The 24,808-nt window shown below is 42.2% G+C and overlaps 1 protein-coding gene across 1 annotated transcript in view; it reads left to right on the top strand.

Annotated features, from left to right (window-relative positions):
* Window positions 1-21,285, top strand: part of LOC125436231 (transducin-like enhancer protein 4) — an 84,648-nt gene extending 63,363 nt beyond the window's left edge. The window contains exons 8-16 of the mRNA XM_048503066.1: window positions 1,144-1,337; window positions 9,043-9,119; window positions 10,932-11,181; window positions 12,939-13,186; window positions 14,028-14,175; window positions 15,635-15,785; window positions 16,037-16,113; window positions 19,125-19,572; window positions 20,476-21,285. Coding sequence (XP_048359023.1) covers window positions 1,144-1,337; window positions 9,043-9,119; window positions 10,932-11,181; window positions 12,939-13,186; window positions 14,028-14,175; window positions 15,635-15,785; window positions 16,037-16,113; window positions 19,125-19,232 — 1,253 coding nt within the window. The 3' untranslated portion in view covers window positions 19,233-19,572; window positions 20,476-21,285. The remainder of the gene's footprint in view (window positions 1-1,143; window positions 1,338-9,042; window positions 9,120-10,931; window positions 11,182-12,938; window positions 13,187-14,027; window positions 14,176-15,634; window positions 15,786-16,036; window positions 16,114-19,124; window positions 19,573-20,475) is intronic.
* The last annotated feature ends 3,523 nt before the right edge of the window (window positions 21,286-24,808 follow it).

Genomic DNA, 24,808 nt, shown 5'->3' with positions numbered 1-24,808 from the left:
AAGGTTGCAGCATCTCAGTTCAAGGGATATTTCACATTTGCAACTCTATTGACTGTAGCTCTGGCTTGGGTGTGGACATCAAGGAGCAAATGAGTAGTTTTATTTCCTACTGACTGTTTGCTATTCTTTGGGCTTGCTGTTGGCCCATTTTATCCTGCGCCACACCATATATATTTGTTAGCCTTAATATCACTCAGCAGTATATTCACATACACCTTGTATTCATAAATATCATGGCTTGGATGCATGATTTAAGATGTGGGGTGGAAGGGGTACATAACACTGTGGAGTCCATCTCACAAAGCTGTGGTGAAACTAAAAGTAATGCATCGAGTGAAGCACATTAGAAGTGAGCTACATAGAGTCGTCATCTCTGAAGTTTCTGTTATAGTTTGTTTCTGTTAAAGATTATTTAAATAAACAAAAACAGAAACAGTAGTATATTAGGCTTGGATTAACCAGGATATATCCATGGATGGAGGTGGATTTTTTTTGCCAGCTACCCATCTGCTGAAGACCTCTGCCCTTTCCCCTCATGCTGTTCCCTTTGCAGCAGAAATAGCATTTAAGTGGACATTTTGGGCTGCATGAGAAAGGAGAGATGACCAAGTCATACCACAGATGGAAATCTCTTCCACGCATGGAAATTACCAGAAGATTCATACCATAGTCTTGCCTAGATTGTTCCAGTTCCGATTACTGGTGAAGTTCCACATTTGAACTCTCCGCAGTTTAAATGTGGGCAGCATTCTCACACAGTTTCCCAGTAGTGGTCTGAAATGGTATCATCAAGTTACAGTTGTTCAACTGAAGTATCTTGCTGTATATTACTGCTGTATTGCTGAAGGCTTTCACAGCTGGAATCAACTGGCTGTTAAGGGTTTTCTGGACTGAATGGCCATGGCCTGGTAATTTTAGTTCCTAACGTTTCACCTGCATCTATGGCTGGCATCTTCAGTGCCATGTCATGAGCAGACATGCCTTTGAAGATGCCAGCAATAGATACGAGTGAAACGTTGGGAGCTGAAACTAACAGACCATGGCCACAGTATTTGTTATTTCCTTCCCCATGAATATTCTATAAACCTTATTGTTTAAATTCCTTGTTTGGTATTCTTGAGCCTATTGTCTTTTCCTTCATAGCTTCAGGCCTAAGAACACCCATGGCAGTACCTTGTCCTTATCCAGCCCCATTTGGAATAGTACCACATGCTGGAATGAATGGTGAGCTGACTAGCCCTGGAGCAGCATATGCTGGCCTGCATAACATCTCTCCTCAAATGAGTGCAGCAGCTGCTGCTGCAGCAGCGGCTGCAGCTTATGGGCGGTCTCCTGTGGTAAGTGCTTGTGCTCTCTCTCTTGTTTTAAATGGGTCAGGTCTTATTTTCATTCAAGATAGTGTTCAAAGTGTGAGGAAAGGCCCACCTAGGGAACAAGAAATGGTTTCAGTGGTGATCAGTTTCCTTTGGGGCCCTTCTACTGTCCAGTAATCTGTTCTCACACTGTTCTTTTATGTTTGTTGGGATAAACAGTTTCACACCCCTAGTTAAAGAGGGAACCTTTGAAGGGACTTCCAGAGACAATCCCAAAGTCCTGTTGCTGCAACTGCTGTCCTTTTTTTAGGTTGACAACTGGTGGGTCAGCATTGTAAGTATTTGGGAGCAGGATTTACCCCATGGATTTTGAATCCCTATTATAGGCAATGGAGAGAATGCACAAAGTGAGAAACTTGTTCATTGTGTGTAAGGAACCTCAAAGGACTCGAAACAAAGTAACTGAGTTCAGTTGGTTTATTTCATTAACTTCAACGATCGCAATACACCGAATGCGGATTCTGGCTTTCCCGGGCTTAAGGTGTCGCTTTTACGGACAATCCGGGCCCCTCCCCAAACTCCCAAGCAGAATTCCCACAACAGGGTGAAAACAAGCTTCAAACACACAAGATAAACGTAGCAAGGTTAAGGCAGAAACCATTCCGGGCACGAAGCCCAGACTGTGGAATGCACCAAGGACAAAACGAAGGAGCCGAAACTAACCCCCAACCTTACACTGGCCTTCCTCCTACTTAACGCCCCCTCCCCACCCGCCGCTTAGGAGGGAAAGCCTTATGAAAAGCAGAAATCGGGGGGGGGGGCATCAACACTTTCCACCTACCCCCCTTGATTATGGCCCGAGGGGTAGCCCCCCCAGGAAACCAAATATTGCAAACGCTATAATGTAGCGAGAGTCCAAAATAGCATCGCATCTCGTGAACGCTTTGTACTACCAACCCATCACAGGCATGGGAACCTCCGCTGGGTCGCGTACAGGCATCTGAATCTGGAGCCCACTTGAGTAAGCTTAGAATGAAACACAGGGTGAATGTTACTGAGTGAATTGGGTAATAATTCCAAACGAAGCCGTCACATCGTTGATCACCTGAGTGATCCGAAACGGGCCTATGAATTTCTTGCCTAGCTTGGAATATTCATGCACATCTCTAAGGTTTTTGGTGGACAAGTAAAACAAAGCCCCCACGTGCAGGGGAAAATTCATTCCCATATGTTTGTCCGGCTTTGGTTTTTTGAGCTTCCCGCGCTTGTGAAAGCGGGTTAGCAAGAAACGCTTCCAGCCTTCTGCCAGAGACTGGATCCAGTCACCAAAGTCAGGGGGTTGGAGCGCATGATCGGGGAGTTGGGGTAACGGGGGAAACGAATCAATTCGACACCACCTCAAACGGAGTTTTATTGGTACTACTATGAACCGTACTTCGTTATAGGTGTACTCCAGCGAAGGGAAGAAGTTCCACCCAGTTATCTTGATGATAGTTGGCGTAGCAAACGTGAGATACTGCTCTCTACTGTTCTGTTGGTCCGGTTTCTCGGTCTGGCTGTCACTTTGCACGTGGTACGGAGCAGCAACAGCCGAGGTTGTTCCCAACATCTCCAGGAACGCCTTCCAAAACTTAGATATGAACTGTGGCCCCCGATTACGGAGAATCACTTTCTGGCTCCGGCGGCGAGTGCGAAGACGGTAGACATGTTGGATAAACAATTTGGCATAACTTAGGCACCGGTGGGATGGTGGAGACCACGGAACAAAGTGTGCCTGCTTGGAAAAAAAAAAAGGTCACTACCACCACCCATGAAAACTGTATTCCCATGGCTCTCGGGGAGATCTGTGATGAAATCCATAGAAATCACTTGCCAAAAGGTTTGGCAGCCTGAGGGATGGGGTGTAACAGTCCGTTAGGGGCTTACTTCAGGGATGGCTTTACAGCAGCCTCTGCGCGACGTCGGGCACCCCTTAATATGTATCGGCTTCAATGTCTCCTTGCGCATGGTGCACCACCAAAACTGCCTCCTGAGCAAGTGTAGTGTTTTTCCAAGAATCCCAAATGTCCCGCTTTGTCGGTGCCGGTCATGGCTCGGTTAAGAGAACCTGCTTACGTAGGGCCGGTGGGACGTACCAGCAGTCACCCTTCCTCCAAACTCCCCCCTGCAATTGTGTAGAAGGGGGGTCGGATTCCTCCTTCGGAACCTCCTCTGTCATCCACGCCTCCTCCAATATAAAGCGAAGAAACTGGCGATACAAATGTCTGGTACTGTTCATAAAGGGGTGTCGGGGAATGCAGCTGTCTGGGATCGGGTTACCGCCAAGCCCAAATTGAGAGAGTGTTAGGATGGTCGCGAGGGCATGGCGCATAAGGGAGGTATCCTCCCCTTAGGCAAGGCGGGACAAGCGCGTTGAAGCCAGCTTGTTGCTATTACCAGGGAAAAAATGGACCGTAAAGTTGAATCTGGAGAAGAAATCAGCCCACCTTAATTGCTTGGCCGACATTTTGAGCAGAGTAGACAAAGCCGCCAGGTTTTTATGATCCGACCAAACTTGGAAGGGGCGTGCATGACACCCTCCAGCCAATGTCGCCACGTCGCACTAAGAGCTTCCCTTGATGGCTGCTGTTTCTTTATCCCCAACTGTCCAGTTGAGTTCAGGGGCCTGACAGTTTTTTAGACAAATAAGCACCACGGCACAAGTTTGTTATCTTTTATTTTTCTGCAATGAGAGCAGCCCCCAAGGCTTTATCCGAAATTGTGCGTTACCGACGCATGAGCGATGAAAAGGCAGAGTGGGGTCTGCCGAGTGTTTCAAAATGGGCTCTGTGGTGAAAGCAGTTTTTAAGCGCTTGGAAAGCGAATTTTGGCATTCTGGGGATAGCCAGGGAGAGGGAAGCCCCTGAAGGATTTTGATGCCTGGGGGGTCCCTTCGCCCTTGGTACGCTTGAGTAGAGTCTGTGGAGTGGTATTGGGGCGAAGTTTGGCAAACTGGGAATAAAGAAGTCTCGATAGAAGTTAGCAAAGCCTAAAAAGGATTGAAGTTCTTTGTGGTTGGTGGGAACCGGTCAATTCACCACTGCTGCCACTTTTGCCGGATCCATTTCCAGGCCCTCTGGAGAGATCCGATATCCCAAATAATCCATGGAGGTCTGATGGAAGGCACATTTGGACAGTTTTGCAAACAAGGAATTGTCGAGCAGACGTTGCAACACTGCCCTGACCAGTCGCTCGTGCTCTTCCACCGTTTGGGAATAGATAAGGACATCATCCAAATACACCACCACCCCTTTGAACAGGAAGTCCTGTAGAACATCATTAATGAGTGAAATGAAAGCCCCTGGGGCTCCGGATAATACGAAGGGCATTACACAGTATTCATATTGGCCAAATTTAGTGTTGAATGCTGTTAAATGTTCAAAACCCTCGGCAATTCGTACTCGGTAATAGGCTTCCCTCAAATCCAACTTGGTGAAGATAATGCCCCTTCCCAATGCATCGAAGAAGAGGTCCTTAATTAGGGGTAAGGGGTATATATTGAAAAGAGAGACAAGCTGCTTAAGAGACCACGTATAATCCAGTGCCTGCAGGCAGAAGGCGGTCCCATCTTTCTTTTCTCCTATAACAAACAAAAGCAGGGGCTGTGTGAGTGCTCTTGGTGGCCCGGCGAATAAAACCATGCTTGAGGCCAGATTTCTTCAATCGAGGAAGGCACGAAGCTCCTTCTCCTCAGTCGGGCTCATCCTGTATATTCTACCCTTGGGAAGTTGTGCCCCTGGGACCAAAAGGATTTTACAGTCTGTGTCCCTATGGGGGGGAAGTTGGTCACACTCCTGTTCTTCAAAGACTTTGGCTAAATCCCAGTACTGTTTGGGAACCCCGGCCAGTTCCGGGCTTGGGGCGGTGTCGAGAGCCATTGGCTGGAGCTCATTGGCGTTCTCCTTGGGTTCCGCCGGTGGCTCACCCTCGTGCATGTGATCCCCACAAGGGGGGTCTGTGAATCGGACTATGCGTTGCCTCCAGAAGATGGTGGGTTCATGGGAGAGAAGCCAGGGCGTCCCCAACATTATGGGGTGTTTGGCGACTGGAGCCAAAATGAAACTACGTCTCTCCCAGTGTTCGGCGCACCGCAGGAGCACTGGTTGGGTTTTGAAAAGGAAAATGAGCCGGATCGCCATCGGGTACCTAATGGGCTGTCAGTCCATTTTGAGTGAAGGGATGGGTTTGGCCAGTGCTATACTCGTTCAAGCAGCTCTCCTAATTGCTCTGCCACTTTGGGGTCTCATAAGGACCAGTGGGAGCAACCTGAATCCACGAAAGTGCTCGTGGCTATAATATGAGTATGCTTCTGGACGGTATTGGTCAAGAGTGAGTCATAGAATGGTGTATGAGGGGCACCCGCTTCACTCCACCGCATTTGGTGCAGGGGATCTCCTCCGCCGGGACCCAGAGCGAAAAGGTCACCCCTTCTGGTTCGGGTGTCATCGACATTTTCGGGCTCGTCTTCGCAGGTGGCTTGCGCAGCTCCTTGGGGTCCCCGAGGGCCAGGTTTGCGAGGGGTTCGCGCCATCGACTTGCGGGAAGTGGGGACCGGCGCCTTTTGTTTTTTTGGGCAATTGGGCGCCATGTGGCCTGGGCCCCCGCAATACAGGCATAAGCCAAGACGGCGTCGGCGATCGGAGGTGGATTCGGTTGTAGTCGGTCCTGCACCCGCCTTCTTTGGCGGGGCGGCGGCCGCTGCTGCAGGTTTGGCAGGAGGTTTGGCGGCTGCGGGTTTTCCCGTCTTGGAACGGGTGAGTCGGGCCGCGATGAGGTTGCCGGTCGTGATCCATTCAGCAATGGTTTGTGGTTCCCGCACCATATCTGCCCAGGTGCAGATTTCAAAATCGATAGCGTCGTGGAAGTATTCGCATTTCATGCATTCGGGCCAGTCTGGGAGTTTGTTACCGGAACTCTCGGGCAAATTCTGCAAAGGTTTTATTGCCCTGCTTGAGTGTTTTGATAGTTTTAATGGCTTTGTTCACCTCCTCGGGGTCCTGAAAGTGTAGTCTCAGACCTTGGAGTAAGGCCGCTACGTTCTGAAGTTCAGGGGCCCCTTCCAGTTCGTGTAATTCCACAAACCATTCCGCCGCATCCCCGTCCAGCACGGAGCCGATGTCTCACACTTTCTCAGCCTCGGATCTATAGAGATCGTCAAATTCGAGCATGTGGGCGTCCAGTTGTAGGATGAAATATGGCAGTCTTGAAGCCGTCCCATCGAAACGTGCGGGAATGTGAGGGCGAGGATAGCCCCTTCTGGCTATCGGCACCCCTCGTGGAGCCGGGGCAGGAACCTGTACAGGCAGTGGTTGTGCCGCTGGAATCGGCGGCAGAGGTTGCACCGCGACTGGCGGCGGAGGTTGCACTGGGAGTAGGACTCTATGTTGCAACAACGGAGCCTCCGTTCGTGGAGCGGGTCGATTAGGGACAATGGGCGGGCGAGCCGCGCCGCCGGCGCTGGGTAGGGTCGCTTGCAGCGCTCCGAGATCCCTCTGGAGCAACGCTTCCCTTGCCGCCAACTCCCTCTCCTGACGCGTGAGAGCTTCCCGGTCGCGTTGCAGTCTATCGCATTCCCTGCGTTGCAATGCCGCTTCGATTTCACCTTGACTCTCCAGTGCTTTAAGGCACTCGCGTTGGCGCTGGAGCTCGAGCCGGGAGTGTTCCAGGACATGGTCCCGGGAAGAGAGGTCTTTGAGGAATTGGTCTCTAAGAACACCCTTCTCTCGTGATAATTCCGCTTCCACGGCTCGACGCTGCTGTTCACGTTCCAGTTCGAAAGCAAGCCGCTCATTTTCGAAGGCTTCCCGCTCCTGCTCACGTTCCAGTTCTAGGGCCTCGCGCTCTCTCTCAAGGGCCTCCCGTTCCTGTTCCCAGTCACGTTTGGTCCTCTCAAGGGCTTCGAGCTGTTCCCAAAGATCCGTAACGGGGGGACGCCGCTCATCCGCGGTCGACAGGGTAGTTGCCCCCCCAGGTTCATGCTGGTCCGAAGGATCCCGGCCCCGAGCACCCCCAAGAGGCATGGCAGTTGCCCCCTCAAGTTCTGCTATGTCCGAGGGGTTGCGCGGAAGCGGCGGGCATCCCTCCGCGAATGTAAGCCTCCGACTCGGGAACGTGTAGGTAGTTCCCGGCACTTCACCCCTCAGAGTCCCAGGATGTTGAAGGAGGACTGGCCTGAACCCTTAGGGCGCGCTCCGGTGCTTTGCCAGTGATCTTCGGGAGGGGGGTCTTCGAGGTATTGATCCAGAAATCTTGCCAGGGATTCCTGGGTGTCCCCATGGATGGTCGACACCCCGATTTCCTCCTCCACCCTTTGCATCACTGGTTTGTAATCCATATGTTGCCGGGTGGTGAAGTGCCGCTCCAGGGGAGCATGATCCATCGACACCCCGCCACCAGGATCATAGAAATCCTGACGCACTTCCAGGCATCCGGTTGAGACCGTGCGCCGAGCCATCAGGGGGGCTTCTTCCACCTGCTCCTGCAGTTGGAGGAAGGCTAAGCTCCTGCTTAACCAGGGCTTGGAGAGGGTCACCAGGGAGATTGGTTCCGCTGGCTCCTCCAGAGAGACAGTCATATGGAAGGAAGACAGGGAACCCTCTTTGGGGGCTACCACAGTCTTTTCGCCTTCCATTTGCGACGAAGTCTCGGGGTTCAATCCCTGCATGTTGGTAGACATCAGGAATCCACAAAACGGATGAAAGATGGTATTTGACCAAAATCAATCTGAAGATAGAATAGGCAGAATCCGCATAATGTAAGGAACCTCAAAGGACTCGAAACAAAGTAACTGAGTTCAGTTCGTTTATTTCATTAACTTCAACGATCGCAATACACCGAATGCGGATTCTGGCTTTCCCGGGCTTAAGGTGTCGCTTTTACGGACAATCCGGGCCCCTCCCCAAACTCCCAAGCAGAATTCTCACGACAGGGTGAAAACAAGCTTCAAACACACAAGATAAACGTAGCAAGGTTAAGGCAGAAACCATTCCGGGCATGAAGCCCAGACTGTGGAATGCACCAAGGACAAGACGAAGGAGCCGAAACTAACCCCCAACCTTACATTGTGATTCTTGAATAGGAACACCACAGTGTAAAAGCATTTTGAGGGAGGGTTGTTTTGTTTTGTTGGGGAAGTGTTGTTTGTTTTGTTTGTATAAGAACTGTATTGGAGACTAGCCCTTTGTCCTGCCTATATTTTTATATAAATTAAACAAATGAGTAGATTCTTTTGTACTTTTTAAAAATTATTTTCATCCCTCTCTTCATTTTGGTATGTTAAATTGTGCTATGATCTTACAATGTCACATTCTTTCTGTTTCTTTGTATGCTTGCTCCCAGATTGAATAGAAAGTGGGTGTTATCAAATATTGTCTCTGTTAGCTGATACTTTGAGGTATTTGAATAGTTATATGTGGGGAACAGGTTGCCATTTTAGAAGGTAAACTTCCCAAAGACAGTATGCTTCTGAATTTCAGATGCTTGGAACATGCATGAGGGGAAGGCTTTATACCTTGCTTGTAGGTCTTTGAGATGGAAAGGGTTGAGCACTGCTAGACTCTTAGCATAACCCTTCTGGTGTTCTTATGTTGGGGGGGCTCATTTGCCAGGGCCTCATTTAAGAGGAGCATGTAGAAATTACAGCTTTTTCCATTAATGCTGTGAACTTTTTTCTGTTGTGCAAAAACTTTAGGTTGGTTTTGATCCACATCATCATATGCGAGTCCCAGGCATCCCTCCGAACCTGACAGGCATCCCAGGAGGAAAACCGTGAGTGTTAAACATACTGACGCTATCACGTTATTAAGCTTTGTTCCTTTTTCTTTCCTCCGATACTCAATTCCATGAGAGGCAGAGGGTGGTTAATCCTTGTTTTAATCTTAAAAGCCTATTTGGCAGTTATTCCCATAGGTGAGTGTTCGCCAAGGGTATCAGATGCTGTGGATAAAAGAGGGGATGGGGATGGGGTTAAACTTCTACACTTGGACATGTTGGACTAAGGTAGCATGACTTGGCACAGAAATGCAAATTGCAAATGGGTCTCTGGTGTGCATGTCTTCTATTCTGCTTCTTGGTTTAAAAATAATTCTTTTGTGCACAAAACAAGCCCTGTAATCAATTGCAGACTTAGTGGATTCCAGAAACAGCATTGTGCAAAGAAAGGAACATTGAATTGTTCTGTTTGATTGAAAATACTGAAAATAATTATGGTATCATAATGTACAAATACATCCTTGATAGACCGGAAAACATGACATACTGTAACAAGCTTTGCAGGACCCCTAAGAGCAAGGAAGAAAAGTATTATGGAACTAAAAGGAAGAAGTTTTTATTCTCTCTTCCCTTTAAATGAAGAGAAAATAACATGGTGATCCAGGACATTTGTTTGTGTATTTGTGGCACTACACTTCCTTTTGCAAGCAAAAAAGAAATAATTCAATAAAGTCACAGAGCTGTTGAGAATAGTGGAAAACTATTCAGAATTCTCCCTCTAAGAAATCTGACATGAGGTGGAATACTGATTTCTCTTTTTTCTGCACATTTTGAACTTTTGTTTTGTTTAATTTTTTTGCTGTTTCTGTCTTACATGCCTGGAAGTTGAAGTTATGTTAAATGGAAGCAGAGTTCTTATGTCCCTAATGGTGCAGTAAAATTTTGGCATGGGTTAGGAGAGAGAAGGTAGTTCCAGTTCTATTCACTACTATTCACAACTATTACACACACGGTTATTCACAACTATTACAAACGCTGTTATTCACAACTATCGCAAGATACAAAAGTTGCAAGATATTAAAGGGGATCCAATTTAAGAATGACCTTCAGGGCCATGAAGTAAATCCGTAGTTTTCTGTTCTCTGGCATGATTTTATGGAACATAAGTATGCCAATTTTTACAGGTTGGCTTTGCCTGTTCAAAAGCCTAGTATATGCAAAAATACACAAAAAAGAGAAAATGCCATTTTTTGTACTGCTAAAAATGCTAGAATGTATTTAAATAAAGCTTGCTGCTCAGTCATCAACTTCATGCTACAAATATAGCAGCAGCAGATCTCTTCCGAGAGATTTGTAAGCTATCTTCAGAGGCCTGTGTGAGTTTTCCACATGAGTACTACTGCTACAAAAAGACTAGTTTCTCTGCATCTATGGCCATATAATATGTTCTGGCTGTGTCTTCAATAAAGTTGTGCTTGGTTACAAAAGTGCTCTAGCACATCACATTTTAGAACAAAAATTTGACCCCTGTAGTGCTCTCCCTAGCAGAGTGTTTGAGATGAAGTTGTTGATAGGTTATTCACAAGTGGCCAACTGGCAGTCTCATACAACATGTTCTTCTTGGTGAGGCTGACTGTTGCCATGTCAGTTCAGCATTGATTGGTCTGCCGTTCTGAAACAAATATAATTCCTTGGAGTCTGTGTGAAAAAGTAAATGCAGGGCTATAAAAATGTGGCATGTGGCTAAAGAAGTTATACATCACTATGGATGTTTTTTCTCAGTTAATATTTGAGAATGCCCTTAATACATGCCATAGTGTTCTTCGGGGTGACTCATTAAAATATGTTTTTCTCTTTTTTTCCTCTTAGAGCTTATTCATTTCATGTTAGTGCTGATGGGCAAATGCAACCTGTACCTTTCCCTCCGGATGCCCTTATTGGGCCAGGGATCCCACGCCATGCTCGGCAGATTAACACCTTGAACCATGGGGAAGTGGTGTGTGCAGTGACTATCAGCAATCCTACAAGACATGTGTATACTGGTGGGAAAGGCTGCGTCAAGGTCTGGGATATCAGCCATCCAGGAAACAAAAGCCCTGTGTCTCAATTGGATTGTCTGGTAAGTAAAGAGACAGATCAAGGTAGAAGGTGTGATGGTAACAAGACAGTCCTAGAAGGGCTTAGTCATCATTGGTGGTTGTAGAAGCTGTAAATGACATGCTCACTTCGATGCTTCTGTGTATAGGTGATTTTTTTTACAGTAGGACTTAAAAACATTTATTATTCCATTTTACCAACTGCTTAATCCATTTATCACCTATTTTAAACTGTAGAATTTAATTTAATTGTTTCAGTGGAACCTGTCCCTTTTGATAAGAGGTTTCAGCATTGATGGCATAATTTGTGAATATGTCAATTTAGGCAATATACTGTGTGTGTTTTTAAATTTAAAAAAATTGTTTAGCTTTGCGTGTAGCCAAGAGAAAATAACGTATTGTGATAGAGATTGAAATTGTTGCCTGAATCAAAAATCTGTACTACTTAAAGGCAGGCAAGTGCTCCAGGGAAGTTTTCATCAAGCTGGAGCATTTTGATTCTTGACAGCATATTTCCATTAACTTAGTGAGGCTACACTGACTTAAATGTGCTGGCTTAGCTAGTGTTGACAAACCCATTTTTGATGTTCCAGTCTTATTGAGTAAGCTTCCATGGAATGATATAGTACACTCTCCCCCTTTCTTACTTCTCTTCTCTCTTCCCCGCCTCAATAACTGAATAATTTTATTTATTTATTTATTTATTTATTAGATTTTTATACCGCCCTATCCCCGAGGGATAATCATGGGACTCTTTTCAGGCTTGGAGGTTAGGGAAGACCCTTGCAATAATCCTGAAATGATAAGCATGTATCCAAGGATGAGGGCAATGCTTAGCCATTATATACCTATTCAAAGAGTTCCAAGCACTTTGTCTATGTTATTTCAGTTTTGCTTGTGATAGTCCTGTAAAGGGCAGAATTATTTTCCCCCTATTGGCGGTGAGGTACTCAAGTGAATTTTAATGACTTCCCAAAGGCTTACTAATCAGTTCAGAGATAATATTTGAATCCAGGACTGTTTGGTTTATAGCTATGTTGTAGCCATTATGGTTTTATAGCTCTAACCCCACATACCATCCTATCCTAGCATGAGAGCCTGAAGCTTGGTTCACTATCCTCCCCTCTTAGCATGTGATCAGGCAAAAATCTCCATAAAGGTTTTATATAGGAACATATGAATTATTTGTGTATGCCTACCGGAGCCACCATTTGTTACAAACTTTTCTCCGTGTCATTTGCCCTGTGGTACAACATCTTCTGCTGTAATCTGCAAAGTGGTTTGTTAGACAATCTTTGGAAAATAAAATATTATAAAGTAATAATACTTGCTGATCTTAGTCTAAATGCTCAGAGTTTTCTTTGGCATTGGCAGCAAATCTTAAAAAGGGATTGTCTACTGAAAACTGTATTAATCTCCTTCAAGGGGTTAAACTAACAGAATGTTAGCAGTGAGTTCTGTGTTTTTATTTTTCAATGTAACTGGCTACATAAGCGTTCAGCTACATGAGCTTCAAACTGTTTGGGGCTTGGTGTGGGTCTGTGCTTTTTGATGCTAATTAAGATTAAATATCTCTCACTGCTGAATTTTGTAGATCAAGTTTAAGTACTTCCCTAATGTCATGTAATTTTCTGGCATTAATCCACTTTATCATTGTCATAAGTATAAATGGCTCATTAAAGCCAAGAGGGAATACAATACTTTTATGGATTTCTGCTCTCATGTTAATGCTGTTTTCCTTTCCTCATGAGTAATTGTTTGATGGATTCTGTCTCCACAGAACAGAGATAACTACATCCGCTCCTGCAGATTGCTCCCAGACGGCCGCACCCTGATTGTCGGTGGGGAAGCCAGCACTTTATCCATTTGGGACCTGGCAGCTCCAACTCCACGTATCAAAGCGGAATTGACGTCCTCCGCTCCAGCCTGCTATGCTCTAGCAATCAGCCCTGACTCCAAGGTCTGCTTCTCCTGCTGCAGTGATGGGAACATTGCCGTGTGGGATCTGCACAATCAGACTCTAGTTAGGTAGGTCAACCAAGCTTGGATTCTTTGGCTGTGATGAATTTCTTGACTATAGCCTGTATTTGCTTTTCTAGGGCCACTTCAATAGAGCCATACATAAAAAGCAGCCAGAAATTGAGTGCCTACATGCAGTATTTCGAACTCACCGTGCTATTGGGCCAGTGATATTTTTTGTAGTCTCTTGTTTTCTTGGATTCTTTCCATTCTATGAAGAGACCATTTCCTGATTAGGTGTAATCTACCAACGGCAATGAGGAATTACTACCCATAGTGATCTGGGCCTTATACTTTCTTACCCTGTTTTCCCATTATTGTTGCAATGTATGTATGTGTAAGTGTAACTTACTTCTGAGAGCCATGGATAGGTCACTAGGCTTTGAACCTAATTAAACACAGATAAGATGTAAAGCAGCTCGATACTGGGAATTCTTAGCTACACATTGGTTTGCAATTACCTCCAGTGGAAAGAAACCCAAAGTTGAAACTAATAACCTGTAAAGAATTTGAACAGTAATTGTATATGAATGTTTGGAACATCATAGACTAATAATCCTGTGCAGGCTGTTCTGAACTAAAGTAGCTGTAAGAAGGTAAATTTAAGACCCTGTGCCAAGAACAATACTTAAGCTTGTGAAAAAGGGTTTGTTGTAATTCAAAAGCTTATTCCCAGCAAATAGAAAATTAATTTGGTTTTCTGAAAGCATTGTCTTTCTCCCTTGTGTTTTGATTTCTGAACACCTTGCTGCACCTGAAGCACTTTCAAATGCCCATCTCAAAGCAGATGTATTTCTAAACTGCCGTGTTTGTACCATATTCCACTTTTCTCCTAACTTGGCATTTTCAGGCAATTCCAAGGCCATACAGATGGAGCCAGCTGCATTGACATTTCTAATGATGGCACTAAGCTCTGGACAGGAGGTCTGGACAATACAGTGAGGTCCTGGGATCTGAGGGAAGGAAGACAGCTACAGCAGCATGACTTCACATCACAGGTGCTTTCCCACTAAAAACCATAACATGTTAGACAGTGTTTGTTTTTATAGAAAGATCAAGAAGGGCATCCACAGAAGAATCTTTTCTTTTGTTTTATTCACTGATTTTCATAAGGGATAAAAATAATCTCCACCCAAAAGCATCACAAGCTTGGAAAAACCCAAGTCTTTCCCACCACCTCTGTAAGGAGCCACAGCCTTTTAATAATATAATGTGGTTGTCAAACTACATGACAACTATTGATGATAAGTTGTCCTGTCTGTAGATCTGTCTCCAAGCTAATGTCTAAAAACAACTACCGTATATACTCATGTATAAGTCGAATTTTTCAGCACATTTTTAATGCTGAAAAAGCTCCCCTCGACTTATATGCGGGTCATTAAAATTTTTTGTGTGTTTTTACTTTGCCGGCCAGTAGGGGGCGCAGTTTTTATGCTAGCATCACCAAAATTTCAGGGTACCCTCAGAAGACACTCCTGATGATACCAGCCAAGTTTGGTAAAGTTTGGTTCAGAGAGTCCAAAGTTATGGACCCCCAAAGGAGGTTCCCCCATACCCCATTGTTTTCAATGGGAGCTATTAGTAGATGGGTCTACCCTTTTGAGGGTCCATAACTTTGGACCCTCTCAACCAAACTTCACCAAACCTGGCTGGTCTCATCAGGAGAGTCTCTTTATGACACCAGCCAGGTTTGGTGAAGTTTGAGTCAGGGGATCCAAAGTTATTGATCCCCAAAGGGGATGCCCCATCCCCCATTGTTTACAATGGAAGCTAATAGTAGATTTTCCATTTCTGATAATATCCCTCTTAAAATCTAAGTTGGGTTACATTTGGACATTCAGATGATGATGAGGAATCCAGTTTTGGAGGATTTTAACTCTTGTGTTTTAGCTTGGTTGCTGGTTGAGCTAAGGTTTTTGTACTTTTAAAGTTATTGTTGAGACCATATTGTTCTTGTTGACCCTCTTTTCCACTTACAGAGCCAGTTTACTGTTTTTCTTTGAAATAAATATTCAAAAACATTTAACCTACTGATGCCTCAATTGATGTAATTTTATTGGCATCTATTTCTATTTTTGAAATTTACCAGCAGCTGCTGCATTTCCCACCCTCGACTTATACGCGAGTCAATAAGTTTTCCCAGTTTTTTGTGGTAAAATTAGGTGCCTCGACTTATATGCGGGTCGACTTATATGCGAGTATATACGGTAATCTTGCTCAAGTCTGAAATAAATTTGACATCTTCGTTAATACCGTATGTTAAATATCATTAATTGATAAGTTTTGTATGTCAGCTGCTGCATCTTAATATACTACAGAAGTCTGATTTACATTTTTGAAATTTTATGTGGTAGACAAAAATGAGTTTTGTCATTTCCAGTAGTATCAAAACAGGCTGTTTAGAAAGCATCTCATGTTCCCCTTTTAATCATTAAGCTATTGTCTTTTTATTTCCAGATCTTCTCTTTGGGTTATTGTCCAACTGGAGAATGGTTGGCTGTAGGGATGGAAAACAGCAATGTTGAGGTTCTGCATGTCACTAAACCGGACAAGTATCAATTGCATCTTCATGAGAGTTGTGTGTTGTCCCTGAAATTTGCTCACTGTGGTAAGCAATTGAATATACACCAATAGTTTCTTTCATTTGTCAAACATGTTTCACCTGAAAATAGGAAGTGGGAACCAGGTGTTTGATGTAGTATAATTTTTGAGGCATGATTCAATTTTAATACCTCATATTTTAATAAAGGGGCCTGGTGCATATGGTGGTTTTCACCAAGAAGGGGAATAGAGAGAATCTATTCTGAGGATATAAAACTCTGTTTTCCAACAGCTTCTAATGGTAATATCTGATTTCAGGCAAGTGGTTTGTAAGCACTGGAAAAGATAATCTTCTGAATGCGTGGAGAACACCTTATGGAGCAAGTATATTTCAGGTAAAATTATAGAAGCAGGGGAGCTCAAACATTAACTGTTCCCCCATCCCATCCATCTCACCTAAGATCAGATGTACCTATCATCAGCCTTTCCAATAGGTCAGTCTGTGCAATCTACACCATTGTGCATCAGAAATATATGTTTGTGCTTCAGAAATGCCATCTATCTAAAAACTGCCTCGATGGTTTTCCATGTGAGGTGGCAGTTGCGTAGCTATTTCCCAGTTTCACAAGTTCAAGCATCAAATATCATGTTTATTTTCAATTAACAACTACAATTGTGATTTTTGTTGCCTGTTCTATTATACATATATTTAAAATGTATATCTTGCATTCTTCAGTCCATGCAGGCTTTTGAATTAGCTTACAAACCAAAACAGCTGTGCAATAAAAATATGATTATACATTAAAAACAGTCTAATAGTATCTTCAATAGTGGAAGGAAATGGAGTGGACCCTCAAGCAAAGATCTTAATAATATTAACTTGAGCAGGCCTAGCTAGTCCATTTCAGATAAATAAATGCTTTCATGCTTAACACAGTTTTCTTTGCACTGACAAAAAAAGATGTGGCAGAAAGCTGTACATAATCATGGCTCCTTGGCACATGTATTTGCATGGTACATGTAGGTAGAAAAGATGCCCACTTTCTGTTCATACATCTATAGAAGATGTAATATGTGCAAATAAAAACAAAAATGTGATGTGTTAATATGATCAAAGTGATGCTCACTACATAGTTCCCCCCTCCTTAGGATAAATGTCTTGTTTCATTGAATAGTATCACTTGAATGTTGTATACAAAATATGAAGCTAGCATGATGCAATGGGTTCCAGACTGTGTGCTGAGTGTTCTTGAGACAGTCACGATTAATCAGACTGACAAAACAAACAAGGAACTCAATGTATTTTGCTATATTCAATGCATTTTACTAATTTTTGCTGCCAAGAAGTCTTTAAGCCTTGTGTTGACTTTCAACTTTCCGTTGGGAAAGCTATAAGATCACACAGATTTTTACTTAGTTTGTTACTGTATGCATACAGTGCTATTAGACACACAGCACTTGACAGTGATGTATTTCAACTATTCTCAAATCTACCATCTTTAAGATCTCTGGGTGACCTTTGACCAGTTACCAGTTTTATCTACTCACAAGGGTATTGCAAAGATAAAATGGGGATTTGTTCATGTGCCTCAACCTATATTCCTTGAAGAAGGATGCAGGACAAATGTATGATATATGACACAATCAGCGGGCATAGCTAAACCGGTATTCTCTAACAGCCAATATAGAAGTTGAAAGAAATTGATTTATTGTGGTTGGTGAACTTATTTGAATCTGAGCCGGAATGTTGAACTGTCTTTTCCCACAATGTGTTTATTACTTGGGTTTGATTCAATTTGTAGTGAGTAAGTTTGGAGAATGATACTAGAATAGTGGTTCTGTGGGTGTCAGACTAACAACCTGATCTGTGATGAAGGCTGTGAAAAGTTACAAAAAGCCTGCAGCTTGTCTTGGATTGTGGCAATTTACCATCTCAAAGCTGTAATCTGTAACTAAATCTTTCTCCAACCAGTGTTGCAATATTTATTCTTAGGTATTTTTAGGGAATATTTAAAATTTCACAAACCTCTGAGGGTTCCAACTTTTGAGCTGAATCAATTACCTATTCCAGCAACTAGCCAAGAGTAGTAATGTTGCTAGGTATTTCGCTCATGTCTTGCTTGTAAAATATGGAGAGAATCTAGCCAGATAGAATCTTTGTAGAATGGCAAACTCTCTGTTGGGATATGTACACATTAAAAAGCAATATTGAGAGGAATTTGTACTGTTGATGCTGAACATTGAATATGGAAGAAATCCATCAGACTTTGAGCCAAGTCAAAAATAACAATAATACTTAGGTCATTTGAACATCCTTCAGTTACTTTTTCCGAATGGATCTTCCTTACTACTTTTTGGGACCACTGTGCAGTCTCACATCAGAAACTACATGTGCTAGTTGAGACCCCTCTGGAACTTCTTTTGGCACCATGAACCAACCTTTTCTTGAGCAGAAATGTTTTCACACCCATTCCTTTGTGTTCCTGCCCAGTTCTTACGGTGTGATAATTAACTCTGGTTGCTTTCACTGTGGTTCCTGAATGCAAATATCACAAAATCACTTTTAAGCTGTTGCACGTTGTACCAGATCAGGAGCCAGCATTTGCAGGCTCCTGAGGACTTTTTTTTTCTTGGTTCGCGTTGCTGTAGTATCCCTGAGTTCTTCTGGCCTCTGCACATTGCAGTTGGTTCTGCAGGGCTGCAGAATATCCTCCCACACCTCAATTTTTCACTGCAGATTTTCTCTGATTTGATTTTGGTTCTGTTTGGCTTGGCACATAAAGCTTGTGGTTTTTCTGGGATTACTGGGTTCTACAGTGGTTCTATTAGGTTTGTTGTTCATTTTTCCATGGGAGACATTTGACCAGTGATTGCTGCTTTCAGGCATGGCTTTTGCCTTTGAAACAGGTTTTGTGTTTCCCCCCCCCCCCCCATGCCATAAGAAATCATGGAGGCTGGCTGGGGACACCTTGGTTTAATTCAGGGGTCCATAGAATGGACTCCTTGGGTTCCAGTGTAATTTTGGAGTCTATACCTTTAAAAACAACTCCCAGCTATCCAGAAAAAATTCCCATAGGGAATAATAAACCTGAAAATCAGAAAACAAAACTCAAATCTGAATATCATACCAGTAATTAGTTTTCAGGAATCTTGGGGATAGAAATATTTTTTAGATCCAGTATGCCCAAAGCTGAAAAATAATGGGGGTGGGGGGGGGGGGTATGCACCTAGTGGCAACACAGTTATGGAAGAGGACATGGAGTTGATAGAATTTGTTTTAGTACAGAAGGTGTCTAAATCATCTTAGATTTCAGTATGTATATAATGGTTGAAATATTGGAACAGATGTGTCAAAGAATGGTTAATAAAACACTCCTTTTTCTCTTTTTTCATTCTGATTATATAGTCCAAAGAGTCCTCTTCTGTGCTTAGCTGCGATATCTCTGTGGATGACAAATACATTGTCACTGGCTCTGGGGACAAGAAAGCTACAGTCTATGAAGTTATTTATTAGAGACAAATCTGAATGAAAATCGTTCTCCTCCTTGTAGCACTTTGCTGAAAATTTGCTGAATTTTCTCTCACTCCTTCACAAACCGAGGACTGAAAACATTCATCATAAACCTGGAATTTTCCCCACCAAATTTGATATTTAGTAACAAATATTCATTAAGAACTTATAATACCAAATCTCCAGCAGTCTACATGGAAGAAGATGGAATAAGCATACTTAACAGGGAACTGACTCTTTTAACTATGTATTATAGATGTAATGTATTTATTTTGGTTAAAAGAAATATTTTTAACAAGGAACTGACTAAATAAAGTAGTCTGCTTCTGCCTTGGATTTAAAGGTGCGTTCGTTTTTTTTATTTTTATAGTGTTGGGAAGGCTGGTTGTGGGAAAAATTACAATGTATTATAAAAGGAGGGTGCACATAGACTATTTACCAGCTTTGAGTGGTGCTTTTTGAAAAATAATACATAAATGTCAAAGGCAAATGGCTGATTTGCATGAACCTCTAGAGTGGCAAAGGCTGTACATGACAGAAGAAGAGCATCTTATTTGACTTTATGCACTAGGCTTGCCTGTCTTGTCTCTGAACCTTCTAAGTATCTAAAGTTGGACTTAAAAGATGGACTTTTTATTGTAAGTCAGCTTGAGTTGTTGAGATATGGCAGGGTATAAATGTAATAAATAAATAAACAAAATGTACAGGACTTCAAAAAGTCCAACACTGATAGGCGCCACTCATACAGACTTTTCCCAATGAGTAGGTTATACATAGTGTAACACCCATGCGGTGAATGGAAATTCAAAGGAAAAATGATAACAGTAAACTTTTTTGTACTGTTATGCTGTGCACTGTTCCTTTTTACCCAATAAGTCATTACTGTACAAGTTCATGGCCTGATTGAGCAATTTCTTCAGGAAATGAAGATAAAGCACAATGATGGTGCAAGATATTTCCCCTCCCACTTATTGAGGCCCATGTTTGGGGGCAAATATGATTACTGCATTTGCTATCAGTGGCAAGTTTAACTGTTGCCAAATTCACATGTACACATAAATGCATCTAACGAAGTTACCAAATACTTGAATACCAAATTCACACAAAGCTGTTCTTAACTTCTATAATAATCTGTCATTTACAGTGGTTTATAAACAGAGCTACATACAATGTTATGCTTTTGACACCTATAAATACAGTGCGTGGTTCAGGTTTTTTAATATCACTTTTCTTTTGTGTGTTTCAGCAAGAAGTACAATAACCTGTCTCAAAGAATCACCTTCATCCCTCCTGGACATTTTTACCACATTTCTTTGAAAAGGGAGATGTGTGTCTTTGGGCAATTTTGCAGTTACAAAGATTACAGAAAAATATTTGATATATTCATTGGAAATGGCACTGAGAAGGGAATGGATTTCTACAAGTGTACAAACTATAAAAGCGGGGACCTTAGAGGTAGGATTTAGAAGAGCACTCATTCTGAAGTGCGGAACAGAATGGATTTTCACTTGGGAGAAGGACTTTCTTTATTTACCGCCAGTTCTATCCAAGTCTTAGTTGAACGTCCCTGAAACGGACGCAGGCTGAGCCATTGTGCCAGAAACATTGTGATATCTTTTTATGTTGTTGTTGTTGCTGTTAAACTATGACCTGTGACATATTTTTTGAATGCTTTAAAAAAATCTTTAAGTCTGTGGATCTGCTGATGTACAGTGCCTTTGCTGCTATGGATCAAAATCAAAAGAACTGTGTAGATAAACCTTTATTGTGTAAGTAGAAAATTACTTAATTTCATACTAGAAATGGGTTAATGCTGCAAGTTGAAATGGACTGTTCATTGAAGTTCCAAATGTGGTAGCAAAAAAAGTGTTTTAAGTGCTCAGTGTTTGATGTCATTAACAGTTTCGTAATACTCTACAGTGTAGAAAGATTTTGATACTAAACTGTGTCATTGTACATAGTTCTAATGCATTGTATTGACCACAAGTACTTCTATAATGGTAGATTATTGTTTGTGCATTCAAACTTTTAAGCATTAAACATAAGTAACTTGTAAGATGTCATTTTCCTTATTTACCCCTTCCCAGCTGCATTGCAAGTTTAGAATACCTGACAGATGTAAAGGTTTTTTCAAACTTCAAAGTGAACAATGTGTAGGTAAAGGTCACTTTTTCATCCATCTGTATGTTTTCAGCTAGCTTTATTAGTAGAAACCAAATATGACAAGACCCCAAACCTTTGAGCCTGCAGGCACCTTTGGAGTTCTGTCACATCATGGCAGGCATAGCCAAAAAAATGGCTGCCACAAAATGGCTACCTCAAGAGGTCAACCCAGCCACACAGTGACTGATCTTTGAGCTGGGGCAGCAGCTACTGACAAAGCAGTTTTTTAAAAGCCTCCATGGGCACCATACAAGGTACATCTGGTGTATTATCATGGTAAGTGCATTTTCTGGATCCTTTGTTAGAGCCAAGTAAGATTTCAGTTCAGCACTCATCTCCCACTCATGTCTTTTTCAGAACTATCTTGTTTCATGTTTAAAGAAGTCATATATTTTTTCCTCAAGAAACACTGGGAATTGTAGTTCAGTGGTTTGAGCGGGTGGTCTAGGAGTACCTACCAGAGAATTCACAGCATTCTTGAAAAGTTACAATTCTCAGGAATAGTCATAGCTTTGTGGAATATAAAACTGATGTAGGGTGTAGATATGTCCTTAGACTTTATCTCTCTGTTTCATTTATTTTCCAATTAGGCTGTTTTGCAAGTTCCAAGACTTAAAAGACATAAATGCATAGATTTTTACTCAAACTACATATTTACCTCTAGTTTGAAAAGTAGCATACAGGATTCCTCTTCATCACTGACAAGACTTATTTCCTGTCATTACAAAGACACAGAAGATGTGTATAGTTTTTAGAAGCCCTTAAGAGCAACCCCTTGATCAAATATGGTTGATGCAACTGTCTAGGCTTTACTTCAAGATTTGATACTACTTTTCCTTTAGTCAGAAAGAATTCTCATCTGTTCATTCTTTCTTTTTTCCCCAGTTGCAGGGAGGGAAGTAATACTTAGTGTTGAATCCAATGTGGAGCAGGCGCCCTCCTTTTTGAGCCTGTGGACACCTTTGGGATTCTGACAGGGCTATAGGCAAAATCACCAAATGACTATGACAAGAGGAAAAGTCAACCACAATATGTCAGTGAGTGAGGCGATGCAAAATTCTAGCAGCGTGCTTAAACATTTCAGAAAGCTTCTTAAAATTAATGTATGGTTTACAAATATTCTCTTACATGTGCACAGCTTCCCTTCAGTGCCAGAGTGAAGACTGTTGTGCTGTGGCAGAGGAAGCTACTGCTGGAAGCATTTTTTTTTCTAATTTGCTCAGCCTATCAGAAGCCTACCTGGCCCACCCCATTTTCTAAAAATACATGGTGGGTAACAGGGAAGGTTTCCGTGGGTACCATGGTGCTATGTTTTAGAGCTTCTTTCTCTTGACTTCAAAAGCCTTAGTCCTCGGTCACCAGGTCTTTAATAATGATGAGCCTCTTTTTCCCACCTAGGTTGCAATGTGCTTGTGACGAAAAATCTGGATGCTCTGATTTGGCTTGCAATGGCTGACCCTGGTTTAGGGCTGTTCAAAATGACACACTGAATAACATCATAATCAGCTATGCAAGCTCATACAATCCCTATGCTACCACACTTGAATCTGGGCTTGAAGCCAGCATGAAGCAGCCCACCATGCACTACAGGATTGTCTTAATCAGCCCTTAATGAAAAGCAGTCAGCTGTCCATCTTGCCCGACTGATGGTGTATGCCTATGATAGCTTAATTTAAGCCATGTTTTAAGTAAGTAGCATTGTTCGAAGCATTAATGCTGCTGCTTTCTTTCAGATGCCTTTCTTTGGGGACAGTATTTGTTTCAGTGTGAGATAAAATATGGTTTATTGACTCATGTATCTTTATTTGAGGAGCCATTTATTTAATCTAGTCAGATATTTCAAATGAATGTGCTCAGATCAAAAGCTCTATGATGACATCAGTAATTGCCAGTGAATGTTTGTGCTCTGTACAGTTCATATACTGTGTACCATACAGAGTAACTAGTGTATAGTCATAATTGGAGGGGGAGGAGTCTTTCAGATTAGAAAGTGAGTTGTAAAAGATCCTGGTCACTAATGTTTGGAGGGTTGATTAATTGTTGGTTGTGTAATATGGTTTAGGACAGTAATCAGGGTGGTATTGAAGTGATGGAATGGGGACAGAATGGTCAGGCAATAGCAAGTCCCATATTTTCCAAAGTTTCCCTTCACATTCACTAGGAGAGTTGAAGCTTGAAGAAATGTGTTGCAGAAGATAATCTTTGACAAGCTCTTAAATAATGCACTTGCCACATCTGCTTTTGAACTGAGTTAGTGAACATAGCCCTTGAGAATACATATTTCTTCTGGTATTTGGAGTACTGCATCTTCACCTCACAGTGTGATTTTTTTTTCTAATGTCAAAACCAGTAAATGTTTTTACTTTTACCCAATGATTTTCTGTCTTGGTTACAAGGAAATAGTATTATGATGTCTTTTTTATTATTAAAAAAGGCATAACCTGACATTTACAACATGCCCATAAAATTGCTGTTAATCACAGTGAAGCAAGTCTGTCTCCGTGTGGGTCCAGCTGAAAAACATTGGTTGCATTTTTAATTTTTATGTGTTTTTGTATTTTGTTATGTGTTTTGTGGAGGACAGTAAAGTTATATGATCACTCAAGAGCTTTTTTGAATCCCTCTAAGATATGAAACTAGTATTCAGAGATTACAATATATTAGAAAAATAGTATTGTAAGTTTTGGACCAACTTGGATGCTATGATTAGTACAGCAAATATAACATATTAATAGGGCTTCAATCACTTAACAGATAAAGTGTTGCATTCAGTGTAACTTGTGGAGGCAGTAAATTTTCATCATTTAATGGGTAATCATTATCATTTAATCTTAAAGATATCCAATGTCAACAAATCTAATTTTAGCAAACTCTTTTGTACACTATGTATGTTAATGTTCAAGGTTGTTTTAGAGAGTAGACGTGCCCGTGGGAAGTAGGGTTTAAACCTCCATTCTTTGAGGAAGCCCACTGTTTATTCTCAGCCTAATTTACCTCAGAAAGGTGGCTATGGAGATGAAATGAAAGAAAAAAAAATATGCACTGCCCTTCACTTTTTAGAGAGAGAGAATGAAAAATTAAAACTTTAAAAAATATCCAACTAATGAAATGAAACTAAAAGTCAGTTTTTTTAAAAAAGAGTGTTTTCTTTGTGTTACTAATATGAAGCAGTTAAGGTCTTCATATGGAACCCTTTTCAAAAGAAAAAAACCAGTCAGTACAATACTTTAAAAAACCCTTTGATTTTAAAAAAATCAGTTCCTAAAAGTACATTACGAGAACTATGTAATGTCTCAAGAGTGCTATGCAAGTATGTAATTTTACAGAGTCTAAATCATCTGAAGTGTGCTCAGTTGCCTAGCATTGGCCCGTTTCAGAGCAAGAGGTGGATAGCATCTAAACCTAGATATGAAGAG

This window comes from Sphaerodactylus townsendi, linkage group LG07 (genome assembly GCF_021028975.2).
Source record: "Sphaerodactylus townsendi isolate TG3544 linkage group LG07, MPM_Stown_v2.3, whole genome shotgun sequence".
Lineage (NCBI taxonomy): Eukaryota > Metazoa > Chordata > Lepidosauria > Squamata > Sphaerodactylidae > Sphaerodactylus > Sphaerodactylus townsendi.
Note: the sequence above shows the minus strand (reverse complement) of the source record. Positions and strands in the feature narration are given on the sequence as shown.